This window comes from Ursus maritimus, unplaced genomic scaffold (assembly GCF_017311325.1).
Source record: "Ursus maritimus isolate PB19 unplaced genomic scaffold, ASM1731132v1 scaffold_25, whole genome shotgun sequence".
Lineage (NCBI taxonomy): Eukaryota > Metazoa > Chordata > Mammalia > Carnivora > Ursidae > Ursus > Ursus maritimus.
In genome coordinates, this window is record NW_024425008.1 from 38,101,895 (window position 1) to 38,127,012 (window position 25,118).

Below are 25,118 nucleotides of genomic sequence, written 5' to 3' on the forward strand. Positions count from 1 at the left end.
ATAAATGGAGACCATACATGTCATATCTACTTCACAGAGTGGGTTATTAGGATAAACCATGTAAAATATGGGCTAGTGGTTTGTAAATTTAAAGCATCACCACTTGCCTGTTTTGTCATAATCAGTTGTGAAGTATGTTACAAATAACTCTATAACTTGAAATTCCTCAGTTTGTGAATTATTTACTTGAATTATTTAGGGCAGTTCTAAAGTCACTCCTATAAAAACATCCCTCATGTTCAATTACATTTTTTTTGTTTTGTTGAGCAGGAAAGGAATGAAGTTCTAGCTATTGTTTAATGAGCTACACATAACCAATGTGGCTTAAGCCATCTAGGCATTCTCAGGGGAGTATGTTGTCTATCATGTTAGTGTCATCTGCTCTCGTGGCAGAAAAAAATTCAGAACTGTGTAAATTATGTTAGTAATCACCCCCTTCATTGCTTTACATGAAATTATTTGTCACGTATTTATATTAAAATGTTCTAAAGGTTGGATCTGTGTCTATTTTCTGTAGTACCTAAAATGCCTAGATACATTTTCAAATTATTTTTAGTGTTACTATCAAATTATGTTATTACCAGGGCACCTGGATGGCACAGTCATTTAAGCGTCCGACTCTTGATTTTGGCTCAGGTCATGATCTCAGGGTTGTGAGATTGAGCCCTACATAGGGTTCCATGCTGAGCATGGAAGATTCTCTCTCTCTACCCCTCATCTCCTCTCCCCCCTTTAAAAATAAAAAAAAAATTATGTATTACAAATTAATTTACTTTCAAGAAGAAATTCAGATGTAATTAAAAATTTATAAAAGAAATGATATCTCAGAATTTAACACAGTATAGTACATAAAAATCAAATGATAGATCTCAAATATATTACAAATGCATAGGAAAAATGGCTACAAGAAAATATGCTAAATGTTAAGTGGATGCTGAATAATGAGTTATGTTTGTCCTGCTTTGTATTTTTCTAATTCTTGAAAATTCCTTTTCTCTAGTGAAAGCCAGTTACACTTATTTTTCCCATCCAGTTTATTATTTTAAAAGACAACTGTCATTACAAAAGCAACATATATTCAATATTTCATTTGTACAGAATCATGAAAGAAAAAGAGCTGATGATACCAAGTTAGTAACAGAGAAGGGCAGACACTCATTAGAGTACTGTGAGGAAAGCAATTGTCAAAACTAAAGGGCAACAAAGACATCTTCTGGACATCTTAAGAACTGCATAGTTATTTTTAAACAAAGGATCTTATTTTCACCCAAGAGTAATAGTTGTTTAAAAACCACACATTAAGAGGTATAAAATCAATCTGTATTAGTTTTGAAATTTTAAATATTACATGATTACATCACAAACATACAGCATTTAAAAAAGAAAAGATAAAAATTGTTGCATACACATTGGAATTAGTTTCCAAAATATTGTTAAGCCTATGTCCAGATAGATTATAAAATACAAATATTTTAGTAAAAATTTATTTTCATGTAAGGAACATCTAAAATTGTATGAAAACTACATGTGATGTTGAACCAATACTTGGAAAATCGGCTCATGAATCATAGCCCACTTATATCAAAATATGGTTGTCAAGTTAGTCATTAATTTAAAGAACTGTATTTAATAAAACAATGAAATTCAAAACCATATTTGATTTGTGATCTGTCCTAGTACTATACAGCATAATATTTTAGAAAAATTATTTCCAGTGAAATATAATTAATAAGGGTTTCAAATTTAAATGTGTCCACTCAATTTGAACATGTGTTCTTTTTAGCCTAAAACTGCTTGTGAAATTATATTACTATGGGCACAATTAACAAATTTTGTATTTGAAATAGTACTTTTTTATTTTTAGAGCATGAATGCCTAGTTGCACTGACAGTTATCCACCTTCAGGAAGTACTACTGATGCCATTAATTTGCATCGCTAAATAATTCTTAGGGCAGATCTGGTTTAAGGGTATTTTTTTTTCCAATTATAGTCCTAAAAACGAATTTGTAGTTCAATGAGCAAACTCAACTTGTTTTAGTAATAGTTGTGTTTGGTAAGAAATGTATGCTCTAGTTTTAAGTAACTCCAAATAAATATTCAACAAATGACATATGCTTTTTTACTAGAATTACCTTTTCTTAGTATCTTCATATGATAGGCCATAATAAGATTTTGTAACTAAATGCTTCCAATACCAGGACTAAATATTTGATTCTCTGGACTTTGTTTTAAGTCACTTCTATCTTTTCAAATTGTATGATATAATGGCTCATGATTTTTCTAATATAGAAATTCAAATGAATAATTAAGATAGCCATAACAAAAGTTTAAGAGAGGTGATATTAAATAAAATTCAACCAGGTTGATAGAGATTATCTTCAAATGGAACTGAAGTTCTTCAGTAAAATAAGTAACATGATTATCTTAGATAATTTTTTCACTGACACTGCTAGTTTTTGTACAACTACTAAACAGAAATAGGTTTCTTGGTGTATATTCGTTTCTCTAGGCAGTTACATTCGATTTGATCTTGAAAAGTGGCTGCCAGGAATTCTGTCGGAAATAAAATATTTGAGTCAGATAATTATGGCTTATTTTCTTAATGGTCAGCTAATTTAAGGTAATTCTGCAGTAAATAATTTCTGTATTTTATATGTGTTCAATTTCAAAAAGACAGTACAACAGAGAAAATGACCCTATTCTTGGACATCTAAAACTCAGGTTGTCCTGAGGACTCAACAGGGAATTCAATATAGCAAAAGCCAGGCCTGCACTAGATCTGCTGCTGCGTAGGTCATTAATGGATGAATTGGAGCTTGGCTACAAAGAAGCTGGGGGACAGATAAGGATTGGAAGTCTAGGTGGACAGATGTTGAGCAACAGAGTAGATTCTTAGCGAGAAGTAACAGGTTCTTAGGCACTGAGCTGGCCTCTAGGGCTAGGGTCCAGACCAGACGAGAGGCTTGAAGAATTTACAAAATTCTTGGTCTTTGTGATTTCACAACAGATAAATTGAATTTGTCTGTTGTTCAAAATATAACTGAACTGCTTTGCATATTTAATGAGAAATGACATGGGAGAGTGCAATTATAAGTGTTTATTTCAGTGTTCCTTCATACAAGCATTAGGTGAGCACTATTCTACCTTGACAGCCATTTCTAAGCCTCTTTGAATTATGATGTAAATACACAGGACTTTGGGAAAGTTTGGTGAATATGGGAGAAGAAGCTGTATGCTATCTGACAGTTTTTTCCAGCTCTTAGTAAATAAATAATACTATATAACAATATTTCCTATGTTTATACACGACTAGCAAATTTGGGGAGTTTTTTTTAATGATGAGAAATGGTATTGAAACACAGAATAGTTTTACCTTCCCTCATCTGGGTTGCTCTGGTACGTTTGTGCAGTTGGAGATGCCATACTCTGATGTGATAAAAGAGATGGAGAGAGGTTTATCCCTCTGAGTTGCCGAAAAGCTATTTCTGCATGGATGCTCCGAGGATTATTTGTCAGAATGCCTGCATTCTTGTTTTTTTTGTCTGAAATTAAGAATTGTGAAACAAGGAGAAGCATTAAGTAATAAAATGAATGAAGTAATAAAGCTTGGTGGCCCTTCAACTGAATGTGTGCTGTACGTATTTCATAATATGAATTAAAACATTTTAAATAAAAATATAGAATTGGAATAGATTTTTAGCACTTAATGCTACTTAAATTTCTCTGAGTTAGTGAATCTATTTGATTGTCTCTCGGTAATTTTTAAAAATATAAATACCTAGAGCTGTGTGCTATAATAAATGTAGAGATAATGTGACCATAATTTTCAAAATAAAAATTGCGGCAACATAGTGTAAAAATAGGAGAGAAATTATAGGACTTTTCAAGAAAAACCTAAAAAAATAGTCACATAACAAATCCTAAAGACAGGCATCTGAGAAGGACATAATGGAGACGAATCCAAGGTTGAACTTAGTGCCAAAGGAAAAAAAAAAGAGAGAAGATATTGATGACGTTCCTGAAGATAACATTATACTGTTAAGGAGGCTAATAATTTGGGATGTCCAGTCCTACTGATAGTTATATCTACTGGACAAAAGCATACAAATTCTCACTGTGACTAAAATCTTAAAGCTGTACATATGTAGAAGTATGAAAAATAAGTTAAAAAATAACATCTTAACAAAGTAAGTTATTTTGGGTTTAACTGAGTTTCCTTTAAAAATAATCACACAGAGCAATCTACCATTCTTAGTAGGCTCGTAGATCATTTTATAATTACCGTGATGTTCAATTTTATTGTCTAACAGTGGTCCCATGCAAAGTGGGATGTTATAAGGAATGGAAGAGGTGAGCCCTCAGAGGAGTAGCTGCCCCCAGTTTTACCAAAAGATAGCCAGTGAAGATTTGGAATATGGGAAAAGGTTTAATCTAAGCCTGAATTAAAATGTATATTATAGAAGGAATCATTTCCATGCCCTGTCCTTTTAATATGCTCACTGCTCTAGAGCTCTACCTCTTGAAACTCTTTTCTAGTATTAGCTTCATTGTTTATTTGTGGTTTCAAGGATAAAGTCTGATCTTCTCTTTGTACCCCAAGAATCTGTTGTCACAGATATTTTGAAACCTTTGACTTTCTACTTTTATCAGGACATACTAATGAATTGGTTTCATATGCTATGAAATACATAGAATGAAACAAAAGCTTTGAAAATAGATAATTCAAGAAATAATTGTACAAGTATTACGAAGTTCACATTATGAGCAAATGTTTAGTTACAACATATTAGTAGTTCAGCAAAACCCAAAAATACTATAGACTCTAAAGTGAGAATTACCACATGAAACTTGAACAAACATGCAATTTTAGGAAATGTAAATTTAAAAATGCAATTTTAAGTAGTATTAGAAGTCAAAGAGATTTTGGTTTCAAATGAAGTGTTCTGTTTGTTTGCTTTTACATTTACTTTGAAACTGTCAAAATACCTTCCACTTCAGGAGTTACAGTGAAGTCAGATCCCAAGTAATGGCTAAATGCACCAGGCAGAATTACATTTGTTATCTTTATGGGAGGAGCTTTCACTTGGCCAAATGATCCCCCGTCCATTGGAGAGCTGGTAACAGGAATAAACTACATAATTAAAGAAAAACAGTTAAGAACAGCTCACCTCCAAAACTCAGATCAATAGATTTAGTTTCTTATTGCAAGCCCTATTTGATAATCAACTTAAAATTCTTTAGTTCAGGAGTTACATGCCTAAACTGAGTTGGTATGAGGCAGAAACTGTGCAAGTCTTTTGAACCCTTAACCTCCCTCAGAACCTTATGTTCTGTCTTTTCAGACTGCATCGTACTCATCAGTAGTGTGAAGGCGCCTCTCCCTCTCCAAAGAATCTTAATGAGGTAAGTGCAGAAAATGAGAATTAAGCTTTCTTCCCTTTGTTTCTTTTTTACTGAGCAGGAGTTTCTGGATGGTGACAGTTATATCTTCCACATCTTTATATTCCTCGCATTACCTCATCAAGTGCCTTGCGGTTAATTAGTTTTTCAAAAACAAACAAGTAAATAAAGGGGACTCAGGAAAGCATCTTATAACAATCACTTTTAATGAATGTGCTAACTCTCTAAATGGTGTTTACATTTTAAGTTATTTGAGGATTAAGGGGCTTTTAAAAGAATTTCAGGAATCAGCAAACAGAGGAGAAAAGTATTTTAGGCTGGAGACGCTTGGTTTCCCTAGAATTTTATGCTTGCTGTCTTCATTAAGACTGACCTTTTTTATACTTTAAAAAATATGAATACTTTATACTGAATTCAGGATATATGATTCAACTTATTTAGAGATACAGGCTTTTGCCATTTGTGTAAAATGACCGATTTCCCTGTTCCAGTGAGTGTTACCAAGAACGCAGCTTTGTAATGAGCGCTAAAGTATCAGGCCTTTTACTAAAGCTGGTCAATCTCAAATTCCCTAACTAATTCCTTTGTAGGAGAGTTTCTTCCCGTCACTAATGTAGAATGTTGTCAAATTTTCTTCTGAAACCAAAAGCACCAAAATGTTCTGGTTTAAAGGACAGCTATAGAGTTCATTTATTACCTCTTTACTTGCTGTTAAAAAAGAAAGAACAGCAGTAACTGAAAGAAAAATAAATTAGACTGAACTGATAAACTTGAAAAGGATTCTGTTTTTGTGTCTCCTGAATAGCTAGAAGAAATAGTGGCTCAGGTTTGTTCTAGCCATGAAAATAAACATTATTATTGAATCTTAAAATAGACTTCTCTAAAATAAAGACTTCGTATATCCCTTTTATTTTATTAACCCTGTATAGATGAATCAAAAAATATTTTTTAATAAAATGCTTATATATAGAAAAGTGGAAAAATAAGTTCTTATATATGGCACTGATTCAAATGGCTAGAATGTGTGTCTAGATTCACTCAAGACACATTATAGCAGTAATGGGGAAAATCCGAATTTACTATTTGAAAAATAGAAAAGAATAGCCAAGAAGCTATAATGAAATACTCATCAGCTAAAATTTGAATATATATAGTATCAAGCGTCCAGTGTGCTTTGGGAATCAGGTTGTATTACAGAAGGGATGGAGAGTGTTGGGTAATCCACTGAGTTAAGTGAAAGCATCTATAGTAGTCTTACCTCTTTTCTCTTTAATATGCATTTTAAAAGTAATCTTTGTTCACTGACTAATGTCCTTGCTCTCTGGCTTTCACTTACATTAGACGTTCACTTACCTTCTTACTGCCCTACCCTAGTTTAGGTCTTCATAGTCTCCCTCTTAGATTATTCTAAAAGCCTCTTAACTGGTTTTGCTGCCTCCAGCCTCTTCTTTCTCAAACCTTGCAAAGCACAGCTCTAATAAGGTTACTTCTTTATTCAAAAACCGTAGCTTTTCTGTGTTTAGTCTCTGTGTAGGATGGTCTCAAAGAATCCTTGTGGTCAAGGATAGAATTTTCTAATGATATGCTTTTGTGGCTTCTGTCTCTCATCTCTTTCATGTCATGGTCAGACACCTTTTTAGAGTTTGCAGGTAAAAGGTGCAATTTTTCTGGCCAAAAAGAAAAGAAGCTTACATCTCCCTTGTTAGATGAACTATGTAGTCTGGAGAGTTGAGGTCAGAATTCCTTCCTTCCCTTCCTATCTGCTAAACTGAAAGAGTTTGTTAGTTTCGGTTTATAGAAGTGATATGTTATAGATTCTTACCCTCTAGCAGTATCTCACATATTGAGCAAGAGGCACACAGATTTTAAATAATTTTCTTTATGCCAAATTACATTACTGTAAAAAGGAGCTTCCCTGGAATTTGTGTGTGTGGATGTGCTCTATTCACCAGATCAAGGTGCTTTTGATAGCAATCACTAAAATAGATACTAAAATAATCTACAAAAACATCATAGTCCAGATTTACCTAGTAAATTGGTTTTAATTTACTAATAATTATATATTTTAAAAGGAAAAGTATAAATAATAGAAGTATTACCGAAGTTTTCTTTGCTTGTAGTTCAGAGAAGTGAAATTCAGCTTTAGCTCTATCATCTGAATTCACAGGAATTCCATCTAACATCTGTAAGTTAGGCAGCCGAAATATGAGCACGTGGCGATGTAGTGTTTTTCTGCAAATCTGAATAGAGTTAAAAATAACAATTTATTCCTTTAAAAAAACTTTTATTTCAAAGATTAACTTTTATAGAGAAGGAAATTTAACACAGGTAGTAAAAATGACAGATAATAGCTAATTCATTATAATAGACAATACAAATATAAGCTCCCTTTTTGAAAGTTTTCCCAATTCCCTATTATGCTAAATGAAGATTCGAACTTTTTAAATTTAGTTTTTGTTTTTTTTATTGTTTTAATTTAAATTCAATTAGCCAACATATAGTACATCATTAATTTCAGAGGTAGAGTTCAGTAATCCATCAGTTGCATATACACCCAGTGCTCAACATAGCATGTGCCCTCCTTAATGCCCATCACCCAGTTACCTCATCCCCCCACCTACCTCCCCTCCAACAACCCTCAGTTTCTTCCCCATAGTTAAGAGTCTGTCATGGTTTGTCTCCCTCTCTGATTTCCTCCCATTCCGTTTTCCCTCCCTTCCCCTATGATCCTCTGTGCTTTCTTATATTCCTCATATGAATGAAACCATAATTGATTCCCTCTGATAGACGAATCTCACCCAGAATAATACCCTCCAGTTCCATCCATGTTGATCTAAATGGTAAGATTTCATCCTTTCTGATGGATGAGCATATATCTACACAAAAGAATATTATACATATATATGTATACCACCTCTTCTTTATTCATCTGTCAATGGACATCTCGGCTCTTCGCATAGTTTGCTGTTGTGGACATTGCTGCTATAAACATAGGAGTGCAGGTGCCCCTTCAGATCACCACATTTATATCTTTGGCGTAAATATCTAGTAGTGCAGTTGCTGGGTCAGGGTAGCTCTATTTTTAGTGTCTTGGGGAACCTCCATACTGTTTTCCAGAGTGACTGCACCAGCTTGCATTCCCATCAACAGTGCAAGAGGGTTCCCCCTTCTCTATATCCTCACCAACATTTATTGTTTCCTGTCTTGTTAATTTTAGCCATTCTGACCGGTGTGAGGTGATATCTCATTGTGGTTTTGATTTGTATTTCCCTGACGCCAAGGGACGTGAAGCATTTTTTCTTGTGTCTGTTAGCGATTTGTACGTCTTCTTTGAAGATGTCTGTTCATGTTTTCTGCCCATTTCTTGACTGGATTCTTTGGTTTTTGGGTGTTGAGTTTGATAAGTTCTTAATAGATCTTGGATAATAGCCCTTTATCTGATACGCCATTTGCAAGTATCTTCTCCCATTCTGTAGGTTGCCTTTTAGTTTTGTTGACTGTTTCCTTTGCTGTGCAGAAGCTTTTTATCTTGATGAAGTCCCAATAGTTCATTTTTGCTTTTGTTTCCCTTGCCTTTGGAGATGGATCTAGCAAGAAGTTGCTGTGGCCGAGGTCACAGAAGTTGCTGCCTGTGTTCTTCTCTAGGATTTTGATGGATTCCTGTCTCACATTTAGGTCTTTCTTTCTTTCTTTCTTTCTTTTCTTTCTTTCTTTCTTTCTTTCTTTCTTTTTTAAAGGTTTTATTTATTTATTTGACAGAGAGAGAGATAGCCAGCGAGAGAGGGAACACAAGCAAGGGGAGTGGGAGAGGAAGAAGCAGGCTCCCAGCAGAGGAGCCTGATGCGGGGCTCGATCCCAGAACACCAGGATCACGCCCTGAGCCGAAGGCAGACGCTTACCGACTGAGCCACTCAGGCGCCCCACATTTAGGTCTTTCATCCATTTTGAGTTCATCTTTGTGTAGTGTAAGAAATTAGTCCAGTTTCATTCTTCTGCATGTGGCTGTTCAATTTTCCCAGCACCATTTATTGAAGAAACTGTCATTTTTCCATTGGATATTCTTTCCTGCTTTGTCAAAAATTAGTTGACTAGATAGTTGAGGGTCCATTTCTGGGTTCTGTGTTCTGTTCCATTGATCTATGTGTCTGTTTTTGTGCCAGTACCACACTGTCTTGATGATTACAGCTTTGATTAGAGCTTGAAGTCTGGCATTGTGATGCCACCAGCCTTGGTTTTCTTTTTCAGCATTCCCCTGGCTATTTAGGGTCTTCCTGGTTCCATACAAATTTTGGGATTATTTGTTCCAACTGTGTGAAAAATGTCAATGGTATTTTGATCGGGATTGCATTGAATGTGTAGATTGTTCTAGGTAGCATAGGCATTTTAACAGTGTTTATTCTTCCAATCCATGAGGATGGAATAGTTTTCCATTTCTTTGTGTCTTCTTCAAGTTCTTTCATAAGTGTTCTGTAGTTTTTAGAGTACAGATCCTTCACCTCTTTGGTTAGGTTTATTCCTAGGTATCTTACGTTTTTTGGTGCAATTATAAATGGGATTGATTCCTTAATTGCTATTCTGTCTCATTGTTAGTGTATAGAAATACAAATGATTTCTGTACATTGATTTTATATTCTGCCACTTTGCTGAATTCTTATGTGAGTTCTAGCAAATTCTGGAGTGGTGTCTTTGGGTTTTCCACATAAAGTATCATTTATCTGCGAAGAGAGAGAGTTTGACTTCTTTGCCAATTTGAATACATTTTATTTCTTTTTGTTGTCTGATTGCTGAGGCTAAGACTTCTAATACTATGTTGAGTAACAGTGGTAAGAGTAGGCATGTCTGTTGTGTTCCTGACCTTAGAGGAAAAGCTCTCAGTTTCTCCCCATTGAGAATGATATTCGTTGTGGGCTTTTTGTAGATGTCTTTTATGATTTGAGGTATGTTCCCTCTATCCCTACCCTGTGGAGAGTTTTATCAAGAAAGGATGCTGTATTTTGTCAAATGCTTTTTCTGCATCAATTGAGAGGACCATATGGTTTTTGTCCTTTCTTTTATTTTTTTTTAAGATTTTATTTATTTATATGACAGAGAGACAGCCAGCAAGAGGGGAAACACAAGTAGGGGAAGTGGGAAAGAAGCAGGCTCCCAACGGAGGAGCCCAATGTGGGGCTTGATCCCGGGACTCTGGGATCATGCCCTGAGCTGAAGGCAGATGTTTAACGACTGAGCCACCCAGTCGCCCCTCTTGTCCTTTCTTTTATGACTGTGCTGTATCACGTTGATTGATTTGTGAATGTTGAACTGCCCTTGCAGCCCAGGAATAAATCTCGCTTGGTCGTGGTGAATAATCCTTTTGATGTACTATTGGATCATACTGGTAGTATCTTTGTGAGAATTTTGGCATCCATGGTCATCAGGGATATTGGTCTGTAATTCTTCTTTTTGGTGGGGTTTGTCTGATTTTGGGATCAAGGTAATGCTGGCTTCATAGAACAAGTTTGGAAGTTTTCCTTCCATTTCTATTTTTTGAAACAGCTTCAGAAGAATAGGTATTAATTCTTCTTTAAATGTTTAGTAGAATTCCCCTGGGAAGCCATCCGGCCCTGGACTCTTGTGTGTTGGGAGATTTTTGATGACTACTTCAATTTCCTTGCTGGTTATGGGTCTGTTCAGGTTTTCTACTTCTTGTTTCAGTTTTGGTAGTTTATACATCTCTAGGAATGCATCCATTTTTTCCAGATTGCCTAATTTGTTGGCATATAGTTGCTCATAATATGTTCTTATAATTGTTTGTATTTCTTCGGTGTTGGTTGTGATCTCTCCTCTTTCATTCATGATTGTATTAATTTGGGTCCTTTCCCTTTTCTTTTTGATAAGTCTGGCTAAGGGTTTATCGATCTTATTAATTCTTTCAAAGAACCAGCTTCTGTAGTTGCATTCATCTGTTCTACTGTTCTTTTGGTTTCTATTTCATTGATTTCTGCTCTAATCTTTATTATTTCTCATCTCCTGCTTGGTTTAGGCTTTATTTGCTGTTCTTTCTCCAGCTCCTTTAGGTATAGGGTTAGGTTTTGTATTTGAGACTTTTCTCACTTCTTGAGAAAGGCTTGTATTGCTATACACTTCCCCCTTAGGACCACCCTTGCTCCATCCCAAAGATTTTGAACAGTTATGTTTTCATTTTCATTTGTTTCCATGAATTTTTTAAATTCTTCTTAATTTCCTGGTTGACCCATTCATTCTTTAGTAGGATGCTCTTTAACCTCTAAGTATTTGAGTTCCTTCCAAATTTTGTCTTGTGATTGAGTTCCAATTTCAAAGCACTGTGGTCCAAAAATATGTAGGGAATGATCCCAGTCTTTTGGTATTGGTTGAGACCTGATTTGTGACCCAGTATGTGATCTATTCTGGAGAATGTTCTATGTACACTTGAGAAGAATGTGTATTCTGTTGCTTTAGGATGGAATGGTCTGTATATATCTGTGAAGTCCATCTGGTCCACTGTGTCATTCAAAGACCTTGTTTCCTTGTTAATCTTTAGCTTAGATGATCTGTCCATTGCTGTGAGTGGGGTGTTACAAGTTCCCTACTATTATTCTATTATTATCAATGTGTTTCTTTAATTTTATTATTAATTGGTTTATGTAATTGCCTGCTCCCATGTTAGGAGCATAAATATTTATAATTGTTGGATCTTCTTGTTGGGTAGACCCATTAAGTATGATATAGTATCTTCCTTCATCCCTTACTACAGTCTTTGGTTTAAAATCTAATTTGTCTGATATAAGGAATGCTACCCCAGCTTGCTTTTGATGTCCATTGAAATGATAAATGGTTCTCCACTCCCTCACTTCCAATCTGGAAGTGTCTTTGGTTCTAAAATGAGTCTCTTGCAGACAGCATATGGATGGGTCTTGCTTTTTTATCCAATCTGATACCCTGTGTCTTTTGATTGGAACATTTAGCCCATTTACTTTCAGAGTAAGTATTGAAGGATATGAATTGAGTGCCATTGTATTTCCTGTGAAGTCACTGTTTCTGTATATTGTCTCTGTTCCTATTGTCTGTATTATTTTGGGGCTCTCTCTTTGCTTACAGGATCCCCTTTAATATTTCTTGCAGGGCTGGTTTAGTGATCACAAATTCTTTTAGTTTCTGTTAGTCCTGGAAGCTCTTTATCTCTCTTCCTATTCTGAATGACATCCTAGCTGGATAAAGTATTCTTGGCTGCATGTTTTTCTCATTTCGTACCCTGAATATATCGTACCAGTCCTTTCTGGCCTACCAGGCCTCTGTGGATAGGTCTGCTACCAGTCTAATGTTTCTACCCTTGTATGTTAAGGACATCTTGTCTCAAGCTGCTTTTGGGATTTTCTCTTTTTCTCTGAAATTTGCAGGCTTCACTGTTATATGTCAGGGTGTTGATCTATTTTTTATTGATTTTTAAGGGGGGGGGGTTCTCTGTGCTTCCTGGACTTGAATGCTTGTTTCCTTACCCAGATTAGGGAAGTTCTCAGCTATAATTTGCTCAAATATACCTTCTGCCGCCCCTTCCTCTTTTTCTGGGACCCCAATAATTCTAATATTTTTTGCTTTATAGAATCACTGATCTCTCTAAGCCTCCCCTCATGATCCAGTAATTGTTTATCTCTCCTTTGCTCAGTTTCTTTATTCTCCATAATTTTACCTTCTATATCATGGATTCTCTCTTCTGCCTTATTTATGCTAGCAGTAAGAACCTCCATTGTTGATTTCATCTCAGTACCCTTTTTGATTTTGACCTGATTAGATCTTATTTCTTTTATTTCTCCAGAAAGGGATTCTGTAGTGTCTTCTATGCTTTTTTCAAGCCTAGCTAGTGTCTTTATAATCATTATTCTGAATTCTACCTCTGACAATTTACCAATATCCATATTTATTAAGTCTCTGGCAGTGATACTACCTCTTGTTCTCTTTTTTTGAGAATTTTTCCTTCTGGTCATTTTGTCCAGAGAAGAATAGATGAACGAGAGAACAAAAAATAAAAATAAAAATAAAAATAATAAAAATGTCAACCATGACCCCAGCGAAATATACACTAGACAAATCAGAAGAGATCAGAAACCAAAAAAGAAAAAAGGGGAAAAAAGAATATAATCAAACAGGCGGACAGAACAGGGTGATATATTTGGTCATGGGTGTGTTTTGGTCTGTTTGTTAGAAGATGCTAGATCCCAAAATTGTAAAGAAAGAAAACTTTTATGTATATAAAATTAAATTGAATATAGTGAAAGGAAGCCAAAAATGAAGAATATATCTATAAAATATAAATGCAAAAATGAAAATTAAAAAAAAGACTTACAAAAAAAGTTGATAAAATAAGAAACTAGTTGACAAGGAAAAAAAAAGAAAAGAAGAAAATGAAAATTTTAAACTGAAAGACTAAAAAATCATGGAAAAAACCTTGAATTCTACTATTTTCCCCTAGCGCTGGAATTTTTCAGTTATGTATGATTCATGAAGTTGGTATTAGCCAAATGTTCCTGCTGGTCTTCTGGGGAGGGCCTGTTCCACTCTGATTCTCAGCGGTCTGTACTTGGGTGGGGTTGCCCTACCCCTTGCTACGGGGCCAGGCTAAATGTAGACTGTTCTGATTGCTCTGTGTGGCTTTTGTTCCCTGATGGCTTTCTGTGCCACTTTAGAAGGTGAAAATAAAAATGGCAGAGCCCCATCTCCAGCAGCAGAGCTGAAAGACTGCAGCCCCCACTCTTCAGTGCTCCTTTAGGGAAAAGTAGTCAATCACTTTTGTCTACCTGGTTACTGACCTCACTCTGGGTTCACCCAGCCTATGACCAAGCGTTTTTTATCTCTGACACTCGGCCCCCTTTCGAGTCTCCAAGCCCTGCAGATTCCTGTTTTGCACACCCTCACTGCTCATTCTGTGGGAAGAAGGAGGGTCTAGCCAGGGCTGTGCCACTTGCAGGGCCTCTGCTCAGGAAGCCATGGCCCAATGGTGTGCACACCCCTGTTTTTCCTCCTGGGGGCGTGTGAGGGTCTCGCTGAGGTTCTGCAGCTTGCTGGGTCCCTGCTCAGAGGGCAGTCACTGGATCCTGCCCCAGTTCATGGTTTATGGCAACCCCAAGATGAAAGCCCACTCCGGGGCTTGCTAATTGTAGCCAGATAACCTGCTCCAATGCTTGGGAACTCTGCTGCACTCAGGCACTCCAGTTCTTTCTGTGACCCCAGGGATCCTGAGACCACACTGGTCCCACCGAGAATTCTGCCCCATTGCACCACCTGAGAGCTTTTTAGGCAGGGATGTCCCTCTTCGGAGCAGACTCCTAAAAGTTCCTATTTTGCGATCCACTAATATATTACTTTCCAGTAGCCAGCTTTTGGAGGTTCCCTCCCCTCCACGGTGTATCTTCTAACAAATTGCCTCAGATTCACTTCTCCACACCTCCTACCTTGCAAAAAGTGGTCTCTTTTCTATTTGTAGAGTTGCAGCAATTCTTTTCTTAGACCTCAGGTTGAATTCACAGATGTTCAGAATGATCTGAGAGCTATTTAGCTGAATTCATGGGACCAGATGAAACTAGGGTCCCCTACTCCTCCATCATTTTCCTCCCTCCTTTGGACTTTTTTTTTAAATCAAGACTACCATTTAGAGGTTTAGTCTCTTTTTAGAGTATATAACATTGTTCATTATAGGCAACCCAATTCATGAATAGGATTATACTAAAAAATTCACTTATAAGTAATTACGTTGAAACTTGTATGTTATTTTCCCATAGACACTATCCAATTTAATTCAATATACATCTACTGAATTGTATGATCCATCACTTTGTAGTTTGTCAGCCTACTCTAAAAAATATTTGTATGTGTGCATAAGAAGGTATACAGAGGGGCTTGTGGGTGGTTCAGTCAGTTAAACGTCCAACACTTGATCTCAGCTCAGGTTTTGATCTCAGGGTTGTGAGTTCAAGCCCCATGTTGGAGCCTGCTTAAAAAAAAAAGAAAGAGGGGCGCCTGGGTGGCTCAGTTGGTTAAGTGTCTGCCTTCGGCTCAGGTCGTGATCCTGGGGTCCTGAGATAGAGCCCCACGTCAGGCTCCCTGCTCAGCTGGGCTCCCTTCTCCCTCTGCTGCACTCCCCCTGCTTGTGCTTGTTCTCTCTTTCTTTGTGACACCAAAAAATAAAATAAAATCTTAAAAAAAAAAAGAAAGAAAAAGAAAAGGGGTACAGAAAGAGTTAACATAGTAGGCCTGAAATTGTGATCTTTAGAAATGTCTGCTTGCAAGGATAGCCCTTGACTTGTGTTTGGCACTTGGATTTTGGAAGTGTTCCCACCATTCCTTAACTGATTAAGTTCACTGTGCCTAGATTTCTTACACAAAAGGTATGATTTATGTTCAACTTGCTTTCCTTCTGAGAGTCTGGAATTTTGGTATGTGGTACACATAGCGTACATATGTGAACAGCTTCCAACAAAATTCTTGAATGCTAATTCTAATGGAATTCCCTAGGTAGAAACAAACACATGATGCTGCATTTTTGTTGCTGGGTGAAGAGTGGAGTGTGTGTACTGTGTGACCCCTCATGGGAGAGAAAGAGCATAAGGAAACCTACATATCAATTCCTCCAGACTCTGCCTGTGTCTTTTTCCCTCATCACCTGGCTGTGTATCCTCACTATGTCATATCCTCAGTATGTCATTGTATCCTAACTATGTCATTGTAATAAACTTAAGCCATGAGTACAATTATATGCTAAGTCCCATGAGTCCTTCTAGCAAATCTCTGAGTATGGGGGTGATCTTGGGGATTGACAACACAGAAAAACTATGTAGCACAGTTTGTGATCATGAAAAAAAGGAAAAAAGAAACAAACTTTCATTGAAAGGGAGATCTGTTTTTTAATGTAGTATATACACATACATTAATGGAGAGAGATCTCTAAGACATATAATGGAGTTAAAAATAATGGACTGCATTCTAGGCCAGAAAGAAAGCTTCATAAATACCAAAAAATTTATAAATAGACTGTTGCCTCTGACTAAAATGCAGTAACAGAAATAATTGACAGATAACAAAAAACACTTCATAGGTTTGAAATTCACACACACACATTCAGACACACACCTCTCAATCATTAACGGATTAAAGAAGAAATCTTCTGGAGATTTTAAGAAATAAAGAACAGGAAAAACACTACATATCAAAACTTTTAGGATGTTATTAAGCAGTATTTTGAAACCTAAAATTTATTCAGTTAAAATATTAGAAATTAATGAGCTAGACATCCTATTTAAGAATTTTTTAAAAATGTAAATTCCATTTTAACAATATTTGTTCTTCCAATCTATAAGCATGGGATGTCTTTCCATTTCTTTGTGTCCTCTTCAGTTTCTTTCATCAGTGGTTTTACAGTTTTCAGAGTATAGGTCTTTCACCTCTTTAGTTACGTTTATTCCTAGGTATCTTATTGTTTTTGGTACAATTTTAAATGGGATTTATTCCTTAATTTCTCTTTCTGCTGCTTCATTATTGGCATATAGAAATGAAACAGATTTCTCTATGTTGATTGTGTATCCTGTGACTTTACTAAATTCACTTTATCAGTTTTAGCCGTTTTTTGGTGGAGTCTTTCAGGTTTTCTGTGTAGAGTTGAATGTCATCTGCAAATAGTGAAAGTTTTACTTCTTCCTCACTGATTTGGCTCCCTTTTATTTCTTTCTGGTGTCTGATTGCTGTGGCTAGGACTTGCAGTATTATGTTGAATGAAAGTGGTGAGAGTGAACATCCCTATCTTGTTCCTGACCATAGAGGAAAAGCTCTCATTTTTTCCCCATTGAGGATGATATTAGCTGTGGGTTTTTCACAGATGGCCTTTAATATGTTCCCTCTACAACTACTTTGTGGAGGGTTTTTTTTTTTTTTATCATGAATGGATATTGTACTTTGTCAGATGCTTTTTCTGTATCTATTGAAATAATCATATGGTTCTTATCCTTTTTTTAAATTAATGTGATGTATTGTGAATATTGAACCATGCTTGCAACCCAGGAATAAATCCCACTTGATGGTGGGATTTTTTAAATGTATTGTTGGGTTTCATTTGCTAGTATTTTGTTGAGGATTTTTCATCTATGTTCATTGGAGATATTGGCCTGTAGTTCTCCTTTTTTGTGGTGTATTTATCTGGTTTTGGTATCAGGGTAATGGTGGCCTCATAGAATGAATCTGGAAGTTTTCTTTTCTTTACTATTTTTTGGATCAGTTTGAGAAGAATAGGTAATAACTCTTCTTTAGATGTTTGGTAGAATTCACCTGTGAAGCCATCTGGTCCTGGGCTTTTGTTTTTTGGGAGCTTTTTGATTATGGATTCGGTTTCTTTGCTCTTTGTTCAAATTTCAATTTCTTCCTGCTTCAGTTTTGGTAATTAATATGTTTCTAGAAATTTATCCATTTCTTCTAGGTTGTCCAATTTCTTGGCAAATAGTTTTTCATAATATTGTCTTATAATTGTATTTCTGCAGTGTTGGTTATTTCTCCTCTTTCATTTGTGATTTTATTTATTTGGGTCCTTTTTGTTTTCTGTTTGATAAGTCTAGAGGTTTATCAATTTTGTTAATTTTTTCAAATTACCATCTCCCAATTTCATTGATATGTTCTATTGGTTTTTGTTTTTAGTTTCTATATCATTTATTTCTGCTCTAATCTTTATTATTTCCTTCCTTCTGCTGGCTTTATGCTTCATTTATTGTTCTTTTTCTAACTCCTTTAGGTGTAAGGTTAGGTTGTTTATTTGAGATTTTTCTATCTTCTTAAGGGAGGCCTGTATTGCTATATACTTCTGTCTTAAAACTGCTTTTGCTGTATCCCAAAAAAATGGGCTGTTGTGTTTTCATTTTCATTTGTTTCCATGTATTTTTATTTATTTATTTTTTTAATTTCCTGGTTGACCCATTCATTGTTTAGTAGCATGTTATTAACTTCCCATGTATTTGAGGTCTATCCAGATTTCTTCTTGTGGTTGGTTTCAGATTTATTTATTTATTTATTTATTTATTTATTTATTTTTAAGATTTATTTATTCTAGAGAGAGAGAGGGAGAGCACAGGGGGAGGGGCAGAGGCAGAGGGAAAGAGAATCCTCCAGCAGACTCCCTGCTGAGTGCAGAGCCTGACACAGGGCTTGATCCCAGGATCCTGAGATCATGACCTGAACTGAAATCAAGAGCCAGCTGCACAATTGACTAGTCCACCCAGGCGCCACTGACTTCAAGTTTCATAGCATTGTAGTCAGAAAAGGTGCATGATAGAAACTTTGATCTTCTAGAATTTGTTGAAGCCTGTTTTGTGGCCTAATATGTAATCTATTCTGGAGAATGTTCCATGTGCACTTCTAAAGAATGTGTATTCTGCTGTTTAAGGATGTAGTGTTCTGAATATATGTTAGGTCCATCTGGTCCAGTGTGTCATTCAAAGCCATTGTTTCCTTATTGATTTTCTGTTTAGATGATATGTCCATTGATGTAAATGAGGTGTTAAAGTCCCCTGCTATTATTGTATTATTATCAGTTAGTTCCTTTATGTTTGTTTTTCATTGTTTTATGTACTTGGGTCTTCCCATGTTGGACACATAAATATTTACAATTGTTATATCTTCTTGTTGGATTGTCCCCTTTATTACTACATAGTGCCCTTCTCTGTCTCTTAAAATGTCTGTAGTACCCAAAGCAATATATACGTTTAATGCAATCCCTATCAAAATATCAAGAGCATTTTTCACAGAACTAGGACAAACAATCCTAAAATTTGTATGGAACCACAAAAGACCCCAAAGAGCCAGAGCAATCTTGAGAAAGAAAAGCAAAGCTGGAGGCATCACAATTCTGGACTTTAAGTTATATTACAAAGCTGTAGTAATCAAAACAGTATGGTGTTGGCATAAAAAAAGACACATGGATCAATGGAACAGAATATAAAACCCAGAAATGAACCCACGATTATATGGTCAGTTAATCTTCAACAAAGCAGGAAAGCTCTTGCTGGCTGTCTCTATCTCTGTCAAATAAATAAATAAAATCTTTAAAAAAAAAAAAGGGGGGTGCCTGGGTGGCGCAGCGGTTAAACGTCTGCCTTCGGCTCAGGGCGTGATCCTGGTGTAATGGGATCGAGCCCCACATCAGGCTCCTCCACTATGAGCCTGCTTCTTCGTCTCCCACTCCCCCTGCTTGTGTTCCCTCTCTCGCTGGCTGTCTCTATCTCTGTCGAATAAATAAATAAAATCTTTAAAAAAAAAAGAAAAAGAAAAACAAAGCAGGAAAGAATACCCGAAGGGAAAGACAGTCTCTTCAACAAATGGTGTTGGGAAAACTGGACAGCTACATGTAAAAGAATGAAAACCACTTCTTACACCATACACAAAAATAAATTCAAAATGGATTAAAGACCTAAATATAAGAGCTGAAACAATAAAAATCTTAGAAGAGAACACAAGGCAGTAGCTTCTTTGACATTGGCTACAGCAGCTTCTTTCTTGACAGGTTTCCTGAGGCAAGGGAAAGAAAAGCGAAAATAAACTATTGGGACTACGTTAAAATGAAAAGCTTCTGCACAGCCAAAGGAAACTACCAACAAAACTAAAAGACAATGTACTGATATTTGCAAATGACATATCTGATAAAGGATCAGTATCCAAAATTTATAAAGAACTTAAAAAACTCAACACCCAAAAAATGAATAATCCAATTAAAAAATGGGCAGAAGACATGAATAGACATTTTTCCAAAGATGACATATAGACAGCCAACAGACATGAAAAGATGCTCAACATGACTTATTATCAGGGAAATGCAAATCAAAACCATAATGAGATATCACCGCACACCTGTCAGAATGGTTAAAATCAACAACACAAGAAACAACAGGTGTTGGCGAGGATGTAGAAAAAAGGGAATCCTCTTGCACTGTGGGCCGGAATGCAAACTGGTACAACCACTCTAGAAAACAGTAGTATGGAAGTTCCTCAAAAAGTTAAAAATAGAACTATCCTACCATCCAGCAATCACACTACTAGGTATTTACCTAAAGAATACAAAAGCACTAATTCAAAGGCTTACATGTACCCTAATGTTTATAGCAGCATTATGTACAATAGTCAAATTATGGAAATAGCCCAAGTATGCACTTACTGATAAATGGATAAAGAAGATGTGGTACACACACACACATAGGAATATTAGTCATAAGAAAGAATGAAATCTTGTCATTTGCAATGACATGGATGGAGCTAGACAGTATAATGCAAAGTGAAATAAGTCAGTCAAAGAAAGACAAATACCATATAATTTTACTCATATGTGAAGTTTAAGAAACAAAACAAACGAGCAAAGGGAAAAACAAGGGAGAGAGAGAGGCAAACCAAGAAACAGATTCTTAACTGTAAAGAACAAACTGATGGTTATTACCAGAAGGGAAGTGGGTGGGGGGATGGGTTAAATAGGCAATGGGGATGAAGGAGTACACTTGTTGTGATGAGCACCAGGTGTTGTATGGGAGTGTTGAATCACTATATTGTACCCCTGAAACTAATATTATACTATATATTAATGAACTGGAATTTAAATAAAAACTTAAAGCTGAACCACCGAATCAGTATTATGCTAAAAATAGTTTTAATAAATAATGTTAAAAATGTAAAAAAAAAAAAGTAGATTCCAAGAAACTGAAAGAAGGAAATAATAAAGGGTGGGAATTGTTGAAAAAGAAACCAAATAAATTAACCACTTGATAAAACCAAAATATGGTTCTTTGAAGAGATTAATACAATAGACAAAGCTTTAGCAAGACTTATCAAGAATAAAAGAGAAAAAGCAAAAATCAACAAATTTAGGTATAAAAAAATTACAAATATAGTAGAGATTTAAAAAATTCATGAGTATTATGATAGTAATACATTTAAAATTTATATAAAGAGGATAAATTTATAGAAAAATATAACTTCTCAATACCGACTTTTGAAGAAATAGAAAACATGATTAGATTTATAGCCATTAAATAATTTGAATGAGTAGTTTAAAATCTAATTTCAAAAAATATTGAGCCCAGATTGTTTCAGAGATAAGATCTAATTATCCGGGTGCCTGAGTGGCTCAGTGGATTAAACGTCTGCCTTCCACTCAGGTCATGATCCCAGGGTCCTTGAATCAAGTCCTGCATTGGGCTCCCCACTCAGTGGGGAGTCTGCTTCTCCCTCTAGCCCGTCACCCTTGTGCATGCTCTTTCTCTCTCAAAGTTTTTAAAAATCTTAAAAAAAAGATGTAATTATCCTTCAAGGAACACCTGAGTTTTTTCCTATATAAGCTAATTCATAGACTAGCAAGAGAGAGCTCCCAATTAATTTTATGAGGCAAGAGCAGCCTTGATGAACTTAAAATAATAGCATAAGAAGATAATTATAGGCTAATTTTACTTATTTCCATAAATACAGATATACAACATGAAATCTTAGCAAACTGAATTCAGCAAAGTATAAAACATGACTAAATAGTATTCAACCCAAGATTAATGATGGTTTAACACTAGAGCAGGTTAAAGAGAGAACTACATTGCCAATTAGTCAAAATCCAATGACTATTCATGATAAAAACAGGTAGTAAACTGAATTAGAAAGGAGCTTCCTTAAAATGTTGAAGGTTATCTACTCATAACCTATAGCAAACTCATATTTAATAGTGACAATTTAGGAGTTTTTTTCTGAAGTCAATTACCTACTATCATTGCTTCTATTCAACGCTTTAGTAGAGGTCCTAGTCAACATGGTAAGAGAAGTAAAGGAAATAAAAACATAAGGATTGGAAAGAAATGAGTCATTACTACAGATAATATGATAGTTTACAGAGAAAATCCAACAAAATTTACAATCCATTAGAACTAAAAAGAGAGTTCAGCAAGGTTCCTGGAGAAAGAGTAATATGCAAAAATCAGAATTGCTATACTTCAGCAACAAACAATTAGACACATGTAAACAGATATTGTTCAAAATTGCTATTTAAACAGTGGAATAAATCAAACCAAAGATTATTAAAACCTTTAGGAGAAAACTACAAATTTTATTGAAGAACATAAAATAAATGTAGAGATGGATATTCATGCTTATGAATGGGAAACCTGAATACTACAAATATTAGGGGAGACTGCTTATTGTTATGTCTTTCTTGGTGGTAATAGCTCCCTGATGTGGCACTACTGGGCTCTCTCAAACCCTTTACTCCTCTACGAGGAGCAGAGTGACTTAATTGATAAACTTGGGAAGATTAAACTGAGCATGTTTAGCTCCTGGCTTTCCTGTCTTGGGAAGGAATATATTACTACAGAATACCCTCTCTTCCTCCAGCAGAAGCTGTCCTCCTGTGTGGAAATAATTCAGGTAAGTGTTACTGGTTGATCATGATTGCCTATTTCTGGACTTTGTTAGCAGGCATGTTTGGCTTTCTCATGAAGCTAAGCAAAATATTTTCACCTCTCCATCTGCCACTGTCATATCTGTCAATTTGTTCAGATGTTAGGTGAATAAAGTTGCTGCTTAATTGATCCTTCCAAAGCCTCTGACAGGAAAAATAGCAGATTTCTCCCCAAATTAATTTATATATTCCATGCAATTCCAGATAAAATGTCAACAAGACTATCACATTAACTTCAAAAGCTGTTTCCTAAAACTCATAGAAAGTGTAAAGGGCCAAGAACAGCTGAGACAGTGAAGAGAGAAAAAGAGAAGGGGGAAGGAAGGAAAATTGGAGGTGCTTTCTCTACCAGACACCAAGACTTAATATTAAATTAATTTAATTAATTAATTAATTAAACTTTAATAATTAACCAGTACAGTATTGGTACAGGGATTGACAATACTCCAATGAATACAATGTAGAACCCTGAAACAGATCCTCTTATATATAACAATGGCAGATTATATTATCATCAGTTGAAAGAGGATAATAGTCAATGAATTGTACTTGGATAACTGTCTATACATATGGAAACATAAATTCTCCCATATAAAAATTGATTATATATAACTAAGTAAATTAACTGATAAATTAGGAAAGTAACATACTTACTGGATTGCCATAAATTGTAAGCTCTCTGAGAGAAGAGATACCATCAAGTTTTTCCAGTTCTGCCATATCCTATTCAAAAGTTAATCAATAAGTTACTATTTGGTTAGATACAATATTTTTAAATACACACTGATTTAAGTAATCGTATGTAACTGTTGGATTACAGCTAGCTCGTGATTGAATTCTCCAAAGTGAGCTTGAGTGACAAATTCTGTATCATTGATTAAGGACAAATCTATGTACTATTGATTCCAAATACATGATTGGTAAAGATGATATGCTAACAGGGGAAATATAGCAGCACTTGCAAGAAAAGACCAAATTTCTCTTCAGAAAAATTATGGTTTAGGGCTGAGATTACCTGGAAGTATAGAAAAGATGGTAAATCCAGTCTAAATAATTTTAAACACAACCTTAACCATAAAGGAACATGTGATATTGAGTGGACTACATCCTGAAATATTTTCTAGGAGTATATATAGTTGAAAAACTATTTTTCTAGTTGAGCGACTTGTCTTCACTACTGAATGGGGTTATTTATCGTTACCTATTTAACACTGATGAAAGTTTGCAAATACATTTTAATTTTTGCAAAATTATTTTTAAAAATGCTATTTCTGACAAAATTTAGGTGACAAGCTCAACTTCAGTTTGCTGCTAGTTTATAGTAATAAAATAAAGTTACCGATATGCTCCTGTTCTTATTTGGAATGACAAGTAGACATAGCCAATTCATCTAGCAACTATAAAAAAATTTAGACCTATTTTAGACCATTTGGAAGTGGAATTTGATTGAAATGGCTGATCCTTACAATTTTGATCTTAGAAGTGTCATAAAGGAGGACTTTGGAAAAGCTCTGACAGTCAGTTATCTATGGAGATATTATACATTTGACCCACAGGTAGTTCCTGTCTGTGGAACCAAAGCCTGATTGGAAAGCATAGAAATATGAAAACTCTTTTCTCGATTATTTTCTCAAATTAAACAGAGTTTGGCAGTGTTCACTAGTAAAGTATTTTTAATCAAAATGTTTGTTTCTCATGGAAGATGTTAATATGAGAACCAGAGTGTTAAATTTGTAGAGGATAATGCTGGTCTAAAGAGACATCAAGAAAATGATTATGTTCATAATTGGGGAAGAGGACTGATGACTTCCCATTTTTAATATAAGGTATTTTTTTTACAGTGGAGTGTTGGACTTAGTTTGTAATGGCTAAATTTGGCAAATTGCCAAGAATTTTGTGAGATGGTGTTTTAGCTTGAAATTGGCTATGGTGGAAGAAATTATACCATGGAAATTGGCAAATGCTATTGATTAGGACTTTGTTTCCCCTACAGAGCAAGCCATTAAACATTAACCAGCACACCAATAGTTAGTTGTTACCTTTTGAGTACATTTTCAGGATAAGCACTTATGGCAATCATGGTAATAATTAGGCTTAGACTGGGGCCTTTCGTTTAAGGCAAGAAATAGCAATGGACTATTTCCTGGAGTCGTTTCCAGCCTCAGGTGATTCCTGAGATGTTTGAAAGTAGACACAGTTGTTTGATGCCAGATAGAGGAATCATTTAGACACAGGAACCAAATAGGGCTGTAAAGCTGAATTAAATAA

The 25,118-nt window shown here is 35.4% G+C and overlaps 1 protein-coding gene and 1 long non-coding RNA gene across 3 annotated transcripts in view; one reads left to right on the plus strand and one right to left on the minus strand.

Moving 5' to 3' along the window:
- The window catches only part of LOC121105230, a 51,489-nt gene that overhangs the window by 10,175 nt on the left and 16,196 nt on the right, over positions 1 to 25,118 (plus strand). Inside the window, exons 2-3 of one of the 2 annotated variants that reach the window (XR_005837702.1) lie at positions 5,344 to 5,404; positions 15,908 to 16,225. This is a non-coding gene — a long non-coding RNA (uncharacterized LOC121105230). Of the gene's footprint in view, positions 1 to 5,343; positions 5,405 to 15,907; positions 16,226 to 25,118 lie in introns of those variants that run through there. The other variant, XR_005837701.1, reaches the window with a different exon arrangement.
- LRRC9 (leucine rich repeat containing 9) overlaps positions 2,515 to 25,118 on the minus strand; it is a 113,485-nt gene continuing 90,881 nt past the window's right edge. Inside the window, exons 29-33 of the mRNA XM_040641822.1 lie at positions 23,505 to 23,573; positions 7,501 to 7,641; positions 4,988 to 5,132; positions 3,375 to 3,543; positions 2,515 to 2,554 (exon numbers count right to left, since the gene is read on the minus strand). Of these exons, the coding sequence (XP_040497756.1) occupies positions 2,515 to 2,554; positions 3,375 to 3,543; positions 4,988 to 5,132; positions 7,501 to 7,641; positions 23,505 to 23,573 (564 nt within the window). The remainder of the gene's footprint in view (positions 2,555 to 3,374; positions 3,544 to 4,987; positions 5,133 to 7,500; positions 7,642 to 23,504; positions 23,574 to 25,118) is intronic.